Raw genomic sequence first — 20,757 nt, 5'->3', positions numbered from 1 at the left:
TGTTGAAATACAAGGCCTTGAGATAACTTTTGAACCCAGGCGGGCAGTGAAAGGTCAGGCGTTTGCCGACTTTATTGTCGAGATGACTAGGCCGGTGCACCCGGAAAACCCTGATCAGGTCTGGAAGTTATTTGTAGACGGCAGCTCTACGGTGAACGACTGTGGTGCAGGTGTTATCTGTCATTCCCCGGAAGGGGATAAGTTTGAATATGCACTACGGTTTAAGTTCCAAGCCTCCAACAATGAGGCAGAGTATGAAGCCCTGCTAGCCGGATTGCGCATGTGTAAGGCAGCCGGTGCAAGAAAGGTCGACGCCTGCTCAGATTCACAGCTGATCGTTAGCCAATACCTAGGTGACTACGAAGCCACCCATCCGGCTATGATCAAATATTTGCAGGCGGTCAAAGAGGAGGCTGGGTCCTTCGATGAATTTCATCTGCGACAGGTGCCCCGGTCTGAAAACAATCAGGCGGATGCCCTCTCAAAGTTGGCATCATCAGCCTCCGGTGATGCTCCTAGGACGGTCTTTTGGGAAGTCATTGAAAAACGAAGTATTCAGAATGATCCCATTGGAGTCTTGGACATAACTGCTACCTGGATGGATCCCATCCGGTCCTTTTTGACGGATGGTACCTTGCCGGATGACCCTTCAGAAGCATCAACGCTCAAGAAGCGTGCTTCAAGTTTTGTTATGCATCAAGGGGAACTCCTCCGGAAGGGATACCTGCAGCCGTTTTTGAAATGTGTAACCCCGGATAGGGGGAGAGAAGTTTTGGAAGATCTGCACGCGGGGTTTTGTGCCTCGCATATTGGCGGCAGGTCCCTGGCCAGAAGAACCAGACGGCAAGGGTAATTCTGGCCCACTCTTGAAGCGGATGCCATGGATCTAGTAAAGAGATGCGACAAGTGCCAAAAATTCGCTAAGTTGATACATCAACCGGCAACAGAACTCACGGCTATCCATAGTCCGGTTCCGTTTGCTAAATGGGGAATGGACATTTTGGGACCTTATACGCCTGCATCAGGCGGCCGCCGCTATATTCTTGTAGCAGTAGACTACTTCACCAAATGGGTTGAGGCAGAGGCGGTAAAAGGGATTAAAACGAAAGACGTGATTTCTTTCATCTGGAGAAACGTCATCACCCGGTTCGGGGTTCCAATGTCCATGGTTTTCGACAACGGACCGCAGTTCGAAACGCCTGTCCTGAAGACCTGGTTGGGAGACCAAGGAATTTCCCATTGTTTTGCATCCGTTGGCCGTCCTCAGGCAAACGGTCAAGTTGAGGCTTTTAACAAGTTGATCTCAGACGGGATAAAGAAGAAAGTAGAAAGAGCCGGTGGACTATGGGCAGAGGAATTACCTCATGTCCTTTGGGCTATCCGGACAACCGAAAAGGGGGCAACCGGTGAGACCCCATTTCTCATGACATACGGCACTGAAGCAGTTCTTCCCATTGAACATTATGAGCCTACTCTACGCATTATGTTATATGATGAGGAGGCTAACTGGGAAGCCATGCGGTTGGCATTAGACGCTCTTCCAGAGCAAAGGGGGAATGCTGCCTTGCGTCATGAAATCTACCGTCTGCGTATGACTAAAGCCTACAACAAGCGGGTTCGTAAAAGACCTTTGAAAGAAGGAGATTTTGTGCTTCGCAAAATGGAGGCAACCGGTAGGGCCAATGAACAAGGCAAATTAACCCCAAATTGGGAGGGACCCTACCGGATCTTTGAAGAAGTACGAGACAGTACTTACCGCCTGGAAACTCCAGACGGAAGAAAGTTGCCTAGAACTTGGAATGTAGATAACCTCAAAAAATACTACTTCTAAGTATTGTACATCTTTTGAAAATTTTCAAATGATTAATGAGAATTACATTCAATTTTGTATACAGCCGCCATGTCTTGTGCCTACCACAAGCGGCACCAGTAACTAATTTTTTCATCCGGTGACACCCATACGGGTGAATTCATCGAAGAGAACATCTCCCATTTGGGTGGTAAAATTGTTCTAAGCGATCACACAGGCGGACAAATCCGCCTGACGATCCTTCGCACCAAAAAAAGGCCAGGCTAGCAACCCCAAACTTGCAGCCGGCTCATTTTTTGGAAGGACAGCCGGTACTCAATACCGCCGCTTGACTCTCTAAGAGCAGGCCTAAAAGTTTTTTCATCCGGTGACACCCATACGGGTGAATTCATCGAAGAGAACATCTCCCATTTGGGTGGTAAATTGTTCTAAGCGATCACACAGGCGGACAAATCCGCCTGACGATCCTTCGCACCAAAAAAAAAGGGGCAGGCTAGCAACCCCAAACTTGCAGCCGGCTCACTTTTTGGAAGGACAGCCGGTACTCAATACCGCCGCCTGACTCTCTAAGAGCAGGCCTAAACATTTGGTCTAGGCCATAATTCATTCAGGGGTATGCTTGCAAAAGCCCAACCGGTGAATGGACATCCTAATCTGGCGTGATTCTTTTACGAAGTCCCGACCGGTAATTCAGTATAAACCGACTGGCTCCCGAATCTAATGTTGGCACTTAGTGTATATTCGAGCTATATCATATGGATAGTCGCCTGGCTTGCAAAGACCCAGACCGCTATCCAGGGGCAATTACCCAGACGCCATCCGGTTTGGTTTTGGGTCGAAATTTCTTCGCCTAGTTTGCGAAGACCCAGACGGCAGTGTTACCGGTGGGGTCTTCTTGGCAACCCTTGCAAATTTCTTCGCCTAGTTTGCGAAGACCCAGACGGCAGTGTTACCGGTGGGGTCTTCTTGGCAACCCTTGCAAATTTCTTCGCCTAGTTTGCGAAGACCCTGACGGCAGTGTTACCGGTGGGGTCTTCTTGGAAACCCTTGCAAATTTCTTCGCCTAGTTTGCGAAGACCCAGACGACAGTGTTACCGGTGGGGTCTTCTTGGCAACCCTAGTAAATTTCTTCGCCTAGTTTGCGAAGACCCAGACGGCAGTGTTACCGGTGGGGTCTTCTTGGCAACCCTTGCAAATTTCTTCGCCTATTTTGCGAAGACCCAGATGGCAGTGTTACCGGTGGGGTCTTCTTGGCAACCCTTGCAAATTTCTTCGCCTAGTTTGCGAAGACCCAGACGGCAGTGTTACCGGTGGGGTCCTCTTGGCAACCTTTGCAAATTTCTTTGCTGTTTGCGCAGACCCAAGCGGTAGTGTTACCGGCGGGGTTCTTTTGGTTATCCTCGCAGAAATATGTATAAAAAATAACAAGAATTCTAGTATTGAAGTGCAGAAACATAAAAAGCATTCAAAAGCCGGCTCAGCCGGTGAAAATGTTAATATTCAAAATAAAAATTATTACAGCTTAGCCCATCTCATCCGGTGCTATTACAAGATAATGCAAGGCGCGCAGGCCGGGAAGTAGTTGCTACTCCAGGCGAACAGTGAGCCGGTCCTATTCCGGTTGGTTCTGGGTTGGATCAGGGTGAGCGGCTGCGTCGGCTTCAGGAACGACTTATTCCTCTTCAGCAGCCTCCGCCTGCCGTCGCGCAATCTCCTCCCTAACCCAAGCGTCATAGGGTCCGGGCCCCGGCTCATTCGCCTCCTCGGCCAGAATGGCAAGATCAGAATATTTGAAGGCGAGTTCCCAGACGGTGAAGTCCGCCTCCGGGGGGATGAGGGAAAACGCCCGTTGCATCCGGTTTGCACAGTCATGCTCATTCTCTTCAATGAGCCTCTCCTGCTCCGACTCCAAGGTGGCCTTGAAGTTCTCATTGGCAGCAGCCGCCTCTTTGCGCAAGCGCTCATTCTCTTTGGCAAGGCGGCCATTTTCAGTCTCCGCCTTGCTCAGCCGTTGGAGGGGCTCTGTCTGTTCCTCCAACTTTTTATTGGCATCATCCAGGGACGCCTGCAGTTGGTCAACTTGGTTTTTCAGCTGATCAATCTGCTGTTGGAGGGCCTTGGTCTTCTCCGCCTGTTCCATGCGTATAGATTTAGATTCTAAGCCATGCATGTACAAAGAGTAGTCAGCAACATTATGGGCGTCATCAACAGCCCGTTTGCTTCTCCTTACCTCCTCAGTCTTGCGGGTATAAGCTCGTTTGAGCCCCTCTACGCGCAGCATAGCCTGCAAAAATACAGCCGGTTAATACTGCATATTTAAAAATGCACGTCAAGAAAATTACCGCATGGTTGTTGGAGCATACGTCGGCCAGGTCGACCAGCACCCGGTCGGCATTAAAGGAGTTGATCCCAGGGATCGCCTCCTTCTCGTCCCTGGGGACGGCTTTCAGCATGGCCCGGGCATATTGTGCCCCGTCCGGCCAGCGGGGAGAATTATCTGCACCAGAAACAGACGGTGAGAAACTCGCATATGCTCTGCCTATAGATTGCCGGCTGATTGGAGAATCCCCCGGCTGCGATCGAGACTGTGAATAAGACTTGACCCGCATGGGCAGATCAAGCAGTGTAAGGTCGAAGTTACCTTGGCGGCCCGAACGGCCTTCAGAGGGACCGGTTGCGGTCCTCAATGGGATGGCAGAAAGCACATCCGCAGATCCAGGCCCGCCTGGGACCTTTATTGATTTGCCGCCGGTAGTTTGCCGGTCGGCTGTCTTCTGCACCTTGGATGCAGACTCTTGTTGGGTCGGCGGAGGCCTGACCTGTTTTTGAAGGGACCGGGGCATCTGCTTCCCGTCCTGTAAACGAGAAAAATATAAGTTATGGGATAAAAGGATTGAAATAAACGAGAAGGATCAGACGGTTATACCTTCTTCGCCGCCTGGGCAGCAAGTTTTTTCTCGAGATTGGCTTTCCGGATGTCGGCAGCCGACCTAGCCGGTGTCTTCTCGGTGAGCAGCATTTTCTTGGCTTCTTCTGTAGAGGAAGGCACACGGTTAGAATAATAAATAAGCAAGGAAATAAAAGCATCCGGTTCGAAAGAAACCGGCTGAGTTCCGAATACATACGTTTTTTAAACATGCTGCTTAGACCACAAGCGGACAAGAAGCATTCGTCCCTAAAAAATTCATGTTTGGGCACCCAGTTTCTAGGTACCCTTACTATCTCTCCGGATGAGAGGGTGTCAGGAACTAACTCAAAAAACCCGGAGTCAAGGATGGTCTCTCTATCATCCTCCGGGACAGGGGGCAGGCAGCACTTGGTCCCCAAGAGTTCTGGTTTCCGGTTGTAGATCCGGAATTCTCTGTTCTCTGCCGTAGTTGGGGCCTTAACCAAGTAGAACCGGTGCTTCCAGTCCGACCATTTGGATGGCTTGTCCAAGGTCATAAGGTATTTGGGCTGGGTGGTCAAGGTATACCTGGCTCTCCAGCCGCCTGGGCTCCTACTCAAGTAATGCATGTGGGCAAACGCCTCCCAGCCGGGGTTGAGGCCCTGCATCTCGCAGGCGGCGATATACCCTAAAATATTTACCCATGAGTTGGGGGTTAATTGCCAGAGACCTAGGCCATACCCCCTAAGTATGGCTTTTATTGTGTCGTGGAGAGGGAAGCGGACTCCGGCCACGAAGGCCGCCTCGTAGCACCCGAACCAAGCGTTTGCGTTCGGTTGTCCATCCTCCCACCATATTGTTCCCAGAGAAGCCGGGATTTTTATTGAATAGTCACCCCCCAGCGGCCGCCGTTTGATAAAATCTGGCAGCGCAGCCCGCATGAGCTCGCGGTCCTTAGAGGAGACGACGATCATGAGAGGATCGTTCCTATTATCCCAAGAAGGCCTCTCCGCCTCCTCGCTATCCTCAGATTCGGTTAAGTAGCTGCTACTGCTACTTTGAACGTGACCGACATCAGAGCTGGCTGGGGAGTTGGAGACCTCCTTATCAGAGCCTACCTGCTCTCTGGTCTCCTGGAGAGGAGCACTCTCTTCGTTTAAAATGCTATCACCCGGGGTGCTAGGAGCGCCCCCGGGTGAGCCTCTCTGCTCTACCTCTCCTTGCTCTACTTCACCGCCTGAAGCTGGGACCTCAGGCGGCTGCTCATCTGAGCTCCCACTTCTGTAGTTGGGATCTCTGGCAGTAGACCGGATTCTGGCCATTGTGTCCTGCACAGACACAGAGTCGGACGATATGGGTGTTGAAAAAGGGTTGTCCCAAAGAACAGAGGCGGCATACCCAGTTCTAGACTCAGCCGTACTAATAAACCGGCTGAGTTCACAGCTAGGTTCCGGGTATGGGTATAAGGGGTCCATCTACTTATGGGACCAATGAACAAAAATGCGAGTAAAAGACTCAAACGGAAATACATGAAAAAGCTAGAAAGAATAGAGACGGTACCTAGAAGAGAATCTGGAAATTCTTTGGGATGCTTGCGAAGACGCAGGCGGTTCAAAATCCGGCTGGGTTTCTCTGATTACCCTCTCGAAAATCTTTGGCTAGCTTACAACGACCCAGACGGTCTGCAGACCGGTTGCTCTCAACGAATCTCAACTCCGAATGCTCTCAACTCACAAATTGCCGGCTGCTCTCAAATTTTCAGAAATTTGGCAAAGTTTGTAAATGAGAGCTCGGGGGACATCTTCTCCTATTTATAGAATTTGTCCCAGAAGGTGAAAAGTCGTGACTCTTCGCCTTCTGCTTTTCCATCCTTCAAAGAGAATCTGAAAAAAAAAAAAAAAAATACCTTTCACCGGCGCCACGTGGCACCCTACCACGTCAGCACCAGTGAGGGGCAAATGTTTGGGGTAAAAATACCCTAAACACGTGGCCCAATGGCCTAGTGACACGTGGCATCCAGCCGTTGGTCAGCAGGGCTCCAATCCTCTGTTGACACGTGTCCTCTAAACCCTAAAAGGGAAACCATCCCTTCCCCACTATAAATAGTGGAAGGACCCTCATTAATGAGTGGCTGGAACATTGGTTATTCACATTGAAAACTCCTCAAAAAGAAAAACACTTACCCCGAGCAATATTAATTGCAGAATTCTCCCATTACGCGAGAAGTAACTTCTACATTACGTGCATTCTACCTCCCGTATCTTTACTAACTTGATCGTCGGAGGCGAAGCTCCTACCCCCAGGAGTCTTCGTGATTTTGCAGGCACAGGCGTCGAAGGGCATTCTTGGAATTGTAACTCTCCCGCAGGACACATCAAAAACCCCGAAACAAGGGGTGTACACCGGTCCAAAACCGGACCGGATCTGGACCGGACCTGTTTGGACCGGGGACCTGAATTGGGTAATTATGAGGACCGGGGACCGGACCTGAATTAACAGGTCCGGTTCCGGGCCAGACCTGAAAAATCAGGTCCGGTCCGGGTTTGGACCTGAATGGACCTGTTTTGTGTCTTTTTCGTTTTTTTTTTTTTTAATACAAAACCTGTTGGACCTGCATATGGACCTGCATATGGACCTGTTTTGTGATTTTTAGACCTGTTGCATAATTTAATAATTACATACAAACCAAAATTATCAATTACAAAACTACATAAAGTCTATAAAGTCCCGATTCTCAAACACCAAAAATACAAATGAGTCCACCGAAAATACAAATAAGTCCACGAAAACTCATAAAATTACATAAATTCTCTTAAGTCTCAACTCTCAAGTACTAGGAATACATAAATTCTCCAACGAGTTGTTTTCCCTTTGATTGCGTGATTCACACTAATGAGTCCACGAAAACAACTTCATCGTCTACATCGTTAGATTCACCACGTTGCACCTCTAAATAAAATACAATATAGAATATATTAATGATTGATAACAATGAAATAATAAATTTGGTGTAACAAAATTTCAAATACATAAAATTATTACTACCTTTCTCTATTTCCTCTAACTCTTTCAAATTTTCTTCCACATCAACAATTGGCACTTCCTTAGCTCTAAGCCAATCTTGTGTGCAAAGTAACGCTTGAACCATCTTCAATACAAAAATATTACACAAATATGTATAAACAAAGTCATATTAAGATATAAACAAACTTGATTTTATAAAATAAAAAGATAACGATGCATTACCTTAGGAGTTAAAGAACTCCGAAATGGATCTAGAGTACGACCTCCCGTACTAAAAGCAGATTCCGATGCAACGGTCGACAATGGGATGGCTAGTATGTCATGTGCCATGCGATTAAGAATCAAATAACGCTGACCATTCTTACCCCACCATGTCAATGCATCTTGTTCTTCCTCCTCCGGCCCTAATTGATCATTTAAGTACCTATCCAACTCACTTATCGCATACCCACTTGTCCCCTTCAATCGTTTTGCTCTTTCTTTTAGTTTCCTCACATAATCGGAACCCACTCCTTTACTATTATCAATATCCATTGACATATTATCTCCACAATCTGGAATATTAGAAGTAGCATACATTTTTCTATATTCCTCAAATAAAGAGTAAGCGAACTCCTTCACATCATTAGCAAGTTTTGTACCCTTTTCCGGTCCATGCATATCCGTTAGTGTCAATTCAACAATGACCATCTTAGAGTGAGGGTCGAGAAGAAGAGCAACATAAATGAACTTATTCATCTTATCCACATCCCCCCAATACTTATCAAACTTTTTTTTCATTGCAATGGCCATGGCTTGAAAATTCAAGTCCTCACTTTGTTCCCAATTATTCAACATATCATACATAGAAGCAATTTCTCCTAAACCTTTATTAGCTGTCACATAATGGGAACCAGAAATTCGTTTAGTTAACAGATAAAACCCCCCTAGAAACAAAACCAACCTCTCCACTTTTTCCCAATCTTCGGGTTCGGGAGGCCTTTCATTGTCATTCAAATCCTCTCCATCAGGAAGAGATAACCCACTAAAAACACGTCGAAACTTCAAAGCCGTTTCCAACATTATGTATGTGGAGTTCCAACGAGTGGGGACATCAAAGGATAAAGAAGATTTTGAATCTATGTTCGCTTTTTGCACAAGATCTTTGAATCTAAGTATTCTTGCAGGGGAATTCTTAACATATTTCACAGCATTTCTAACTCTATCAATGCACACACCATGTTCTCTAATACCATCCCACACAATTAAATTAATGATATGAGCAATGCATCTAACATGAAGATTTTTTCCATCATTTATACATCCTGTTCTACTAACCATTCTACTCAAGTGTGCACAAGCAACATCATTTGAAGAAGCATTATCAACAGTGTTCAGAAAAAGAAGCAGACCGTTTGGATTGAGAGCTCTCCATCTACAATATAATTATATACAATATAAGTAATTTTAAAGTAACAATTATATACACATACCATTTTATAAAAAAATTTAAGAGCAACTTACATTGCAAGAATAAGAATCCGTGGTTCCTTGACTTCCTTCACTCCCTGCAAGAATAAAAACAAAAATAAGAACCCCTGAACTACACACAGGTTAGCCAACTTATTTAATCTTAATAATCTGAGTCCATACTTTTAGCAGCCTAGCAGGAATAAACACAAATTTTAAAGTATAAGTTAGCTTAAAAAGTGTCCATATATACACATTAGAAATATCAATACACATTAGAAATACTTTCAACTTTCTGAAATTTATGTTAAGAAAAAAATGAGAGAGGCATTGCCCACACAACACAACACAACACAACACAACCAACTTTCTGAAATTTATGTCAATACCCAGATCCACCACTGCCTGTCTGCCCACACAACACAATACAACCAGCTTCATTGGCAGCCCCACCCTTAGCCGCCTTCCCTGACACTCCAACCATGGAATCCACCCCACAAATTCCATTCCCGCCGGAATAACCTCACTCAACCACTCCAAAACCCCCTCCAATCCAAAACACCACCCAGCCACCCCGAAAACCCATCTCCACTCTCGGTGACCCTACCAGCCACCACGAAAACCCCATCTCCACTCCCGACAACCCCATCAACATTCACAATTTTCCATCCAGCCATCCCAAAAACCCCAGCTCACCACCCCAACCCACCCCACCCCACCCCACTGCCACCCCTTAACCCTTAACCCCCACACACCAGAACCGTACCACCGTAACCCCACCATAACCCCACCCCAACCCACCCTACCACACAAATTTTCGCACTAAATTAATCTTAATAATCATAATAAACACAAAATTTCGAACTAAATTTCGCACTTGAACCCTAAACCCTAAACTTCTTAATTCTTATGAACCCTAAACTCAAAAAAACCAAAAAAAAAAACAGAAATTCGAAAGAGATGAACTAAAAATAAGAAATTCAACATGCAAACATCAAACAATCATTAAAAGCAATTGAAAATTTGAAACAAGAATAAACATATAAATTCTCACACTTAATTTATTATTTCGAATTAAAAATACCAAAATTATAAGCAAATACTTACCAGATATTATCGGTGTGCATCGCCTGAGAGAATGAGGGAGGTGTCGGCAGTGGGCGGTGGCCGGAGCGAGTTGGGACAGCCGGACAGCCGCGTTGAGAAGTTGAGATTGAGGGAGGCTGAGAGTTTGGGCTTAGGGAGTTAGGGTTAGAACTTAAAAATATGAAAGAGATTGAGGGAGGCTGAGAGAATCAGATATTTTCTTTTTTTTTTTTTTTTTTTTTTTTTTTTTTATAATTACGATTTCCCGGGTTTCAGGTCCGGACCTGAAAACCCCGGGTTTGGACCGGGTCCGAACCGGCTTCGGGAACCTGGATTTTTAAGAACCGGGACCGGACCTGAATCAACAGGTCCGGGTCAGGTCCGGTCCGGTTCAGGTCGGTTCAAGTCCGGTTTCAGGTCCGGGCCAATTTTTGTACACCCCTAGTTTAGACACCCAATTCGAGCGACTTGCTCTCATTTATGGATGACGAAGTTGCGAGTCGAGTTTGAGAATGACTTGTAGCACGATGCAACACAGTTGAGCGGTTGAGCCGAAGAGGTGTGTATATGAGTGACACTCTTGTCTATTGGTAACAAAGGCCGATTTGGGCTTGTGATGACCGAACGAGTCTAGATGGATACAAGCGGATCTGTCCCCATATATGTATTTTGACTTTTGAGTGTCTCTAGGGGGTTTGGAGGCTCTAAAACATATGATGGCATATGTTAACAACAGCCGAAGCAATGGATAGGAGCTTCGATTGTAAGAGATCTATAAAGCTTATTGATTTCTAACACTCTGTCTTGACACTCGTCAACTTAGTTACACAAAAAAGAGAATAACCGGATTATGGCATTATGCTATATATTACCACGCATTACATCATCAACCAAATTTTGCTATAATGGGTAGATGGAATCCCCTTCCAATATAAAATGTATCTAACTCTTCTCTTCGATTTACAATTGTTCTCACCTATTTGCCTTATTTACTCAAAGATAAATTTTTACTTACAGTTGCACTACACCTAGTTGTTCATAATCCATCAATTCTAATATAGAAGCCCAAACATATGTGATAGTCTACTTTCAAAAGTACAATCTGCATGCACATAGTGTAGATGTGTCATTAGAGCCTTGAAGGTAGCTCATGAAATAAATCGAGTCTTGTTGAGTTCATGTCACAATTGCAGGCTATTAAGTTGAATCTCTAATCCAACTTACTAATTACAAGTCATATAACACAAGTTCATTCATCAAGCATACACATTAATCTTAACTCAACAAATTAACACAAATCTTTTGAATTAAGAAATAACTTTAAACGACTACAACTTACAAGCCATACTAAATATATACTCCGTACACAGAATATTAGCTTAACTAGTGAACCATTGTCATGTTGAATAGATTTCTAAAGTTCAAACAATAAATCAACCTATTTTTCTATGTCAAATCTACCAAATATTTAACGGATTTAAAAAATCCTAATTATATTAATCAAGCTAATTTTATATCAAATTCAAATTAATTACTATCGCGTCAACTTTTGTCACCTCTACGAGACAAGGTGCCGAGGATCGGAGCCATCAAAATCCTAAACATGGGCCGGAAAACGCAGCCTCTACAGGAATATTGGATATAGTACAGTACCTCACACTTCATTTTCAGTGCTATTACTACAAACCATAAATGGCGGTTTGGTCTCTGCGTCTTCCATTAACAACTTCATGGAGAAATGGCAGACTTAAACCCTTGTCATATCCATGGAATTTCTCTCTCTCCAACCATAATATTCATCTACTTGCTCATTTCTCTGCTACTTCATCATCACCTTCACTTTCTGCTTCTACTCAAACCCAAGAACCTCAAATTAAACCCCAGATTTCTCAAACTCATGAATCAATTGCTTCACCTTCGAAATGGGAGTCATTCCGGAAGAAGAAAGTGGTCATGCGAGTTGGGTATGTTGGTTCCAACTACAAAGGTCATTTCACCCTTTTCTCTCTCATCTTCTCTTTTTTTTATTCTTCAAAGTTAATCCAATTTTTCTGAAATTTGTTTCAATTTTGTTGTTTTTTCTGGGTTTAATTTAGGTTTGCAGAAGCAACGAGAAGATAATATTCCCAGTAAGTTTGTTTTGTGTCTTAATTTCCCTTTTGTTCTACATATATAAGTAAAAAAATTGTTTCAAGTTTTTCTAATTGTGTTTCTTGTTATGGAATTTATCCACTTTCAATGCATTTGGTTTAAGGGGTTTAGAGTAGAAACCATTACAATTTGATTCAAGACTTTCCCTTTAGTTTATTGCTTGTTTGCTACTTGTTGTTACTAGTTGCAATATTGTTGGGCGGATGGAATTTTGGGGTCATTTCGATTCATTAGTCACTACGAGCGCCCCGTGATCAGTGGAATGAGTGTGTGCTTGTTAATTACACTGCAATTGCTAGTAGCCTAGAACTGTCAAATATAGCTTTCTAAACTGCTGCATTTTCTCAATTTTAGCCATTGAAGAAGCTTTGGAAAATGCTCTTTACAAAGTAGGTGGCATCAATGAAACCAATTATGGTAACTTACATAAGATTGCCTGGGCCAGGAGTAGCCGAACTGATAAAGGAGTAAGCTAGAAATCTAGTATCAGCTTTAATGTCACTTCCCCAATGCAATGTTGGAATAATCTCAAGTTCCTTTTGCTGATTGTTGTTTCTAGGTTCATTCACTGGCCACGACGATATCTTTGAAATTGGAGATTCCTGATTATGCGTGGATGAATGACCCTAATGGTCTCGTTCTTGCAGACCATGTTAACTCTCATCTCCCTGAGGATATAAGAGTGTTTAGTATTTTACCTTCTCAAAGGTACTGTCATTCCCTTTTCACTGTTCTTCATAGCATCAAATATTTGGCTCAATCACTCTGCATTCTTTAAACATAATTTTTCTCATGTGTATGATTTTTGTTCATCTCATCTAACAATCTAGTTATAACTTCAATGCAATTAATACTTCTATGGAACAAACCCTTTGAGTGTGTATCTTTATTGAACACTATATATGGGGCAGCATCAATTCTATAGTCTTTTTTCCCTTTTGTCTTAACATTTTGAAGATGAATAGCCGTTCAATCTTAAAGTCTCTTCCTTGGTTGTGTGTATTTGGACAAGGAATTGTGGACTGTGGAGGGAGGAAGGAGTGACAAGAAAGTGATGAATCCATTTTCCCTTATTTAGATATTAATGGGGAAGGAAATCAGAGGGATTCATTTTCCTCCCCCTTTGAATAAACCATTTGGAAGATAAATGCAAGGGCAGTCCTTTTCACCCTTCATCTTACCTTCCCTTCCCTTCCCTTCCTCCGTTTCCCTCCTCACCCATGATGTAGTAAATTGTGGCATGGAACCGTTGAAAACAGGGGATGTGTCTGTTTAAGATTTTTTTTTCATTGTTTTTTAAATCCATGTGTTTACGTATGCAAAACTGCTAGGCAAGTGCATATGCATGTCAAACTAGACAACACATATCTCTCTCAACATAATTCAATCTCATTTGTTAGGAGCTTTGATCCTCGACGGGAATGTCATGTCCGAAATTATTCCTACCTTCTTCCAGCTGAAGTCATTGGAATAACAAGTGACTCCTCTTCTGCTGAAATTGACTGTCATATAAAAGACTTCAATGAAATTCTAAATATTTTTGAGGTATCTCTCTTTGTATCATATTTCTTTATAATCTATGACAATCAATTTCTTCATTTGCATTTGTGGCTCATGTTGAAGCCAAAAGTTAAATTTTGAATAAACTACATTTACCCTGTAATGAGTTATCATGTGAATATGATGGGTCTGCTCTTCCGTGTATAATTTCTTTCTTATTGTTAAGTACGTTAAGCCTATTGAGATTGTGAAATGGGTCTGGCAACCCAATAAGGAAGAAGTTTATTCCACTTGCTAGCCTATAGGAAGTTCCATCTTTAAACCGTTTGCCCGTTTGGTCATAGGAGTAACCTTTTTTTTTTTTTTTTTTTTTTTGAAAGATGGTCATAGAAGTAACTTATAAAGCCTATATTTTAACTTCTCTTCTCCTATATTAGACAACTCACATAAGGACAAAAAAGGGGTTACGACTTTCAACGGAGTAGGAGTGGTTCTGTTATTGTTGAGATTCTTTTATAATAATATATGTACGTTGTAATTACCTTTCTTGTCTAAATCCAAATGGTATACTCCAACTCCCCGTTCCCTCACTTTTGACCAGGGTGTGTGATGTTGTGTAAAGAAGTAGTTTTTAAATTTTAATTGAAATTATGGGAAATGGGTCAGGAGAGAAAATATCTAATGATTACGCTTGCCCCCACAGGAGGTAGTGGATGGGTGTGCCAATATGTCCCATGATTTTCCATTTAGATCCTCTGTGATGCACAAGTTCTAAAGCATTTCTGCTTGCCTATATTCCTTATGCATGCTACTACGGGTTTTTAGAAATTTACTTTGTAGTGGACTTTAAATGCCTTTTTGGTTTCTGTATATTGTATTACTGGTTTTATTGGCTGATTTACACAAGCTCTGTTAGTTCACTGTTTTTATATGCATTTTGCAGGGAGAATACCCTTTTCATAATTATACAGCCAGGTCTAAATATCGACGAAAGCCACTAAAAGGACTTGCAAATAGAAGATATAAAGTATCTGATAAGCCTCCCCTTTTGGAGGTTGAGGAAAACAATGCTGATTGTCAGAACTCAGTTGATAATGAAGATGCATTGTGTGATGAAGAACTTATCACTAATATGCCAGATGACGGTGATGTTGATGCGTTGTTTGACTCTGAAGATGGCCATGGTGATGAGTCAGAAAAGAATGATTCTACAGTAGTTATTAAGGCTCGATGGCTTCATGAACGTGATGAGGCGGACAAGCTCAGTTCTGCTCATTGGAGGAAGATATTTCAGTGTTCTTGTGGCAAGTTGGAGAGGTCACTTGAGATGGGTTTTGTCGAGCTCTCAATATGCGGGGAGTCTTTCATGCTGCATCAAGTAAGCCTCTATTAACTGCATGTATTTCCCTTAAGTTTCATGCTCTGATTAATTGCCTTTTACTTGTAGCATGCACCATGCTGAAAATGTTAGATATTATAGTGTTAAAAACTTGGGAAAATACTGTAGCTTATTTAGCTCATTGGTCTTCTGATTTCCAATTGACAAACTATGTGACTTATTTGTGTAGCATGATGCAGTGACTAGGTAGAGAGCTATCTTTTCTCCCTGATTTTTTGTTGATTGTGTAGACTAGATGTAGTTAAAGTAATGGTTATGTATTGACTTGATTTTTGGGGCTTATTCTACACTAACAAGTTTGCTGGTTCAAGGAAAGGTACAACTTCATGCAAGTTTATCCACTGGACCACAGCTTTTTTTCATTGGTTAGACTGGACTTGGTGGGTGGATGTCTTGTGTGCTGCTTTAGTAATACATATACTTTGTAATTTTTAAGTAGAATCCTTCTAGATAGTAATTTTCTTTTAGTATGATTTAATGCTATTATTTGATCTACATATCATAGCACTAGGCTACCTTTAAGTCATTTGTGTTCGAAACATAGGACCAACCTGATGCCTATAAATCGAGAATTATGTGGACTTGATTGTTGGTTCTTTGTTTGAGAAAATTTTCTTTAAGATACGTTCTGTGTGAGTGAGTGACTTCATTGGTATGAATTTATTGGTTTGGTTCCTTTGTTATATGTTCAATTTTGATTCCATTTTAGTTGTTTGGTACTTTCGTCAGTCTCACTATAAGCCTGTAAATTGGGCAGATCCGCAAAATGGTTGGCACTGCTATAGCAGTTAAGCGTGGATTGTTCCCCAGAGATATTCTCAAACTATCACTCAACAAGTTCTCAAGAATTGTCCTACCTCTTGCTCCATCAGAAGTTTTAGTTTTGAGAGGAAATGACTTTAGATTGAGGAAACAGCCTGGGAATAAGAAAAGGCCAGAGATGCGTATATTAGTTAATTCTGAAGAGATAAAAAATGTAGTAGATAAGTTCTATGTAACTGTACTGCTACCTCAAGTTGCTAAGTTTTTGGATCCTCATGAGTCTCCCTGGAAGGAATGGCTTGAGATTTTGGATGTGAATGCAAGTATACCTGAATCAGAGTTGGAGGAAGTCAGAAATGCCTGGAATGTGTGGAATGAAGAGTTTCAAAACAGGTTAAACAGGATAGTTTCTTTAGAGGTAACCTTTTTTTTTAAAAAAAAAAAATAAATAAATAAATTCATGAAATTTATTGCTACAGTATTTCTCAATTTTCTAATAACAGTCTTATATGAGATTTTATAGTTAATTTTAACAATAATGTTGACATTAATACGTTATGCTTATGACTGTATGAAATAAGGTTTTTATTATATATTATTAAATTCATTGCTATTTCTTGGTTTTCAAATGACTTCTAAGTTATAAATATATTTTAAGCTAATTTAACAACAATAATGGCATTATGACTGTATGAGTTTTTTGATATATTTATCTAACAACAATGATGACATTGTGACTGTATGAGTGTTTTGATATATTTATGGCCAAAGTTAACGAGTTTTGATCGCAACATAGCTCATTATCCTGTAATGGATGGGAAAGTTACGTTAGATTTTAGTGGAGATCTCTCTCAGTAATAGTAGAAGTTTATAGTTAGCTCTTAGCTGAGTCTGAAAATTTGATGTACTCACCAATATGGCATTTTTGATGTATGCTTACCTGCAGAAAACTGGAGCATTAGATGAATGATATGACATGAATATAACATCTCAAAATCTGACAAATCATGGGTGCTGGTCTATCAGGAGCTTTGATATGCATGAGCATCTTGCTGGCTGCAGGTTTTTTTTCTTCTGAATTTCATCTTCTTACCTAGCATATCTATTGCTCTTGCATTCAGCATTGTCTTCTGCTGCTAGGCTGTGCAAAGTGGTATATGGATTATAGCCAATTTATTGTATCTGAAGATTGGGATTTCCTCTTGTCTATATTTTTTCGATGAATGTCTATTATCACCTTAAATACTACTTGTCTGCTCAGTGTTCTTTTGCATACATTTAGATCACTGCTTCAAATCTTGTGGTGTCTTACAGACCTGTGTTTTTTGTTGCTTTGACATCTAAATATGTTTTTACTTGATCTCTGCATTACCATGTAAAATAAATCTGTCATATGAACAGATGCAATCGTTAATGAATTATGTTTGATTCTAGATTCTGTGTATATAAAATGACTAGGGCTACAGAGTGTACTTTTTGTGAGTGGTCATGCTGCATTAGCATTCTCCAGAAATCTCAGTAGTATTCCTGGCTAAAATTGCAAGTCTTCAAGCTTCTCAAACAGTTAAGATACTGTAAAACTTGTATACTGACTACTGAGGATGAGAAGTGACCAACTTCTTGTTCTTAGGGTCACTTGCATCTGACCAAAGTTCTACTGTAGCTTCAAAATTGTATTCAGTAAGTTGTGTTGCCACTTGCCAGTCTGCCACACAACATAATACTTGGAGAATCCTGCTTATCCTTGCTATTCAAGAGCTTTGAATTAGATTTTTGTCAGAGGAGTCAACCCTTCATCTGGGGAGAACCTAAATGATGTTCAGTTCTTATAGCTCAATTGCAAAATTAGTTTTAAGTACTACTTTTTTGATAAGTTTAATACACACCGACACACGTAACACATTTAAAGAAGGGATTGTAGAAGTAGGCTTCTCTTGCTTTAACTTTGCCAAATTAGTAGAGGAAACCCTTAGAATAATTGTCTGGTCCTTCTTCATCTATGCATCCTATGGGTCTTGATTAGCTATGAAATCAATATCATTAGATAGAAGGACCCTAACCACTACCCTAGACACAAAGCTATTGTCTGACCAATGATGAATATCTCATCTATTGCATTTTGCATGCATAGTTGTGAGACACTCCTTCCTATTTCCAATTTTTACTATATTTCATCTTATGCATATTTGCATATTATTACCATTCTCTAGCCCCCCTTTTCATCTGCCATTTCTTATTTTAAAGGTGAAGCTTATAGAATCTTACTTCTTTTCTCGTAACAAGATCAAAACAAAGAAGCATATGTAAAAATCCCCATTTTTAGGTGAAGCTTTCTTGAAGAAAGTTTTAACATGCTGTCTCCAAAAGGCCATTATGGTCATTTTAAAGGATTTGAGTTAAAATATACCATAATTGATCTTTACATTTCAAAGATTTACATCTTCACCATATCAATGTTGAAAGGGTGATATGGTAAAGTTTGTAATTAGTTAACTTAATCTAGAAAGTGACCTATTATTTAGCAACGGAAAATTCAACAGTAGCAAGCTAAGGTCTCTCTAGCATTAGCAAGCTTTATGCAACTTAATTTAAAACTTTTCATTTTCTAGTACAAGTATGATTCTAGTAAAACCTTGTTGGTACTTGGTACTAAATTGTGTTTAGTTAGTACTCTAATTAAAAACAATTTTTTTAATAAACGTGAATTTAAACTTGTATGGTATCTACTCCGTAGTTTTTTTGTTTTTTTTTTTTTTTTTTTTTTTTTGGTTGTTATATAGGGAGTGCCAACTAAGTACATTTTAGAGCCAACAAGATTTTACTAGTCATTAATGACTCGAGGTTGAGAAGCTCTCTACTAACCTAATTACATGATTAGAATTAATATGGAACAATTGGAGGAGTGTGTGTGTGTTCAATAAAATTAAAGGCTCCCACAACAGAAGTTATCATTGATAGGGACAATAGGGGCCTGCTGGACGGTTGTTGGCAAGAATTAATTCGGATAGAAAAAAAATTAATGGGCGGTCGAATTTCATTAGGCAATATTAGATGTTATCAATTACAGTGGCTGTTGGTTGTTATAAGTTAGAAAGAAGTAAAATCACTTGAATCTAAAAGCTAATTTCACTAAATTTAGCCACACTTTTTCTAACTTTTTTTAATACACTGCCTTTAAATTCCAAAATCTTTGTATTTTGAGTAATTTTTTACCAAAATCTCCACTAAAATCAGCTACACTTTTTCTAACTTTTCTAATACACTGCCTTTGAATTTCAAAGTCTTTGTAAGATGAGTAATAATTTACCGAACTTTATGTTTTAGTTTCAGAAAAAAGTTTTGATTGAGTTAAAATTCCATTTACTTGAAAAACTATTGCTGAATATGGTATGTAGTAGACTCGTAGAAAATACGAGTTTTTACAAAGACCATTCAACTTTCATATAGTCAATATTTTGTGTTTTCTTTTCTATCAAACAAATACGGAGTACAAAGTACGTAGTATTTTGTGGTTTCTAATCTATGATGGGCATGTAGGTATCATATGGATGCCCAATTGTGGTGTATTATGGATTCATGGTACATGCATAAATGATAAACAATTGTTTTCATGTAAAAGAATCATTTGTCTACAGCAGTACAACTTGTACAACCTATTTGGCGGCTTTTATGTTTGTTGGGCCCAACTTTTACTCTTTTAGGTCTTCCTTTTAACGTGTGGGCCTGTGGTCTTTTTGCATGTTGTCACTAAGACATCACACTGACGTTGGATACATCCAAGAGACCAAGAGGTCGACCTTGGGATGACTTTGAAATTTCTTTAACAAACAAACTTTCATAATTAAATTTTGTTACTTTTTCAAACTATTTTCTACTGCTAGTCTGAAAAGGTTACTAAATTAAACGATGTCTTAATTTTCATGTAGGTATGCTAGTGAGATTGGGGCTTAATTTGTTTTTTAAATTTATTATTTTGTTGAGGTAAGGAGGTCATGTCGAGCCGGAATCACTCATAAGTCAACCGACCCAGAATAGAATGGAAAATACCCCTTAGAAATGGGTGGAGAGGGGGGGGGGGTATAATGGAATCTCCACGCCCAATGAGTCCCCTTATACGGGATTTGATCCCACAATTTTTCCAAAAGCTTGGCAATGCGTGAGGCATATAGGAACATTTAGAAGCCTGTAGCCCTATGTTATAGTTCACATCAACAGTTGAAAGTAATCAATAATCTAAGGTTCTTCAGTTCATTCAAATAAATTCTTGGTATTTGATATAAATCTTTCTTTTATTGATAAGCCTACAATGATGTACCTCTTCAGAGAGATGATGTTAGGCTTTTAATTTCCTGGTCCAACCTTGTTGATATTGATTATGGCTGAAACATTCCTTTCATTATATTACTAAGTAGTTCAAACCTACTGTTTTTCCCCTTCCAAGGACATATACTCACTCATTTAATTTCTCTTCGACCCCTTTGTAATTTCTTTATTCCCTAGGCCGCCTCTAGTTCAGGAGACGACGGGAGTATTTTTTTTTTACTAGGATGTCTAAAGGGTAAAATGGAGAGGGGAGGGGGGTTTATGAACATCAAAACATTTCTATAAATTCTGGATTACAGAGTATTTCTAAATACAAATATGATCATTCAATTCCGTTGGACAACTAGAAAGGGAACAACCACAGAA

At 40.9% G+C, this 20,757-nt stretch overlaps 2 protein-coding genes across 3 annotated transcripts; one reads left to right on the top strand and one right to left on the bottom strand.

Annotated features, from left to right (window-relative positions):
* Positions 1–3,482: 3,482 nt before the first annotated feature.
* LOC110684475 (tropomyosin-2-like) lies at positions 3,483–4,091 on the bottom strand. The gene has a single exon (XM_021860931.1). It carries the CDS (start codon positions 4,089–4,091, stop codon positions 3,483–3,485), a length of 609 nt encoding a protein of 202 aa, XP_021716623.1.
* Positions 4,092–11,775: 7,684 nt separating this feature from the next.
* On the top strand, positions 11,776–17,363 carry LOC110684206 (putative tRNA pseudouridine synthase). 2 transcript variants are annotated; one of them, XM_021860623.1, is made up of 8 exons: positions 11,776–12,220; positions 12,353–12,385; positions 12,762–12,874; positions 12,967–13,115; positions 13,808–13,952; positions 14,851–15,285; positions 16,064–16,486; positions 17,015–17,363. In XM_021860623.1, the coding sequence occupies exons 1-8, from the start codon at positions 11,995–11,997 to the stop codon at positions 17,036–17,038; spliced, it is 1,548 nt and encodes a 515-aa protein (XP_021716315.1). In that variant the 5' UTR covers positions 11,776–11,994; the 3' UTR covers positions 17,039–17,363. The 2 variants fall into 2 exon arrangements, with proteins under 2 accessions (XP_021716315.1, XP_021716314.1); XM_021860622.1 differs by having other exon boundaries at positions 11,778–12,243.
* Positions 17,364–20,757: the final 3,394 nt, after the last annotated feature.

Source organism: Chenopodium quinoa, unplaced genomic scaffold (assembly GCF_001683475.1).
Source record: "Chenopodium quinoa cultivar QQ74 unplaced genomic scaffold, ASM168347v1, whole genome shotgun sequence".
NCBI lineage: Eukaryota > Viridiplantae > Streptophyta > Magnoliopsida > Caryophyllales > Amaranthaceae > Chenopodium > Chenopodium quinoa.
This window is presented reverse-complemented; position numbering and strand designations above follow the sequence as displayed.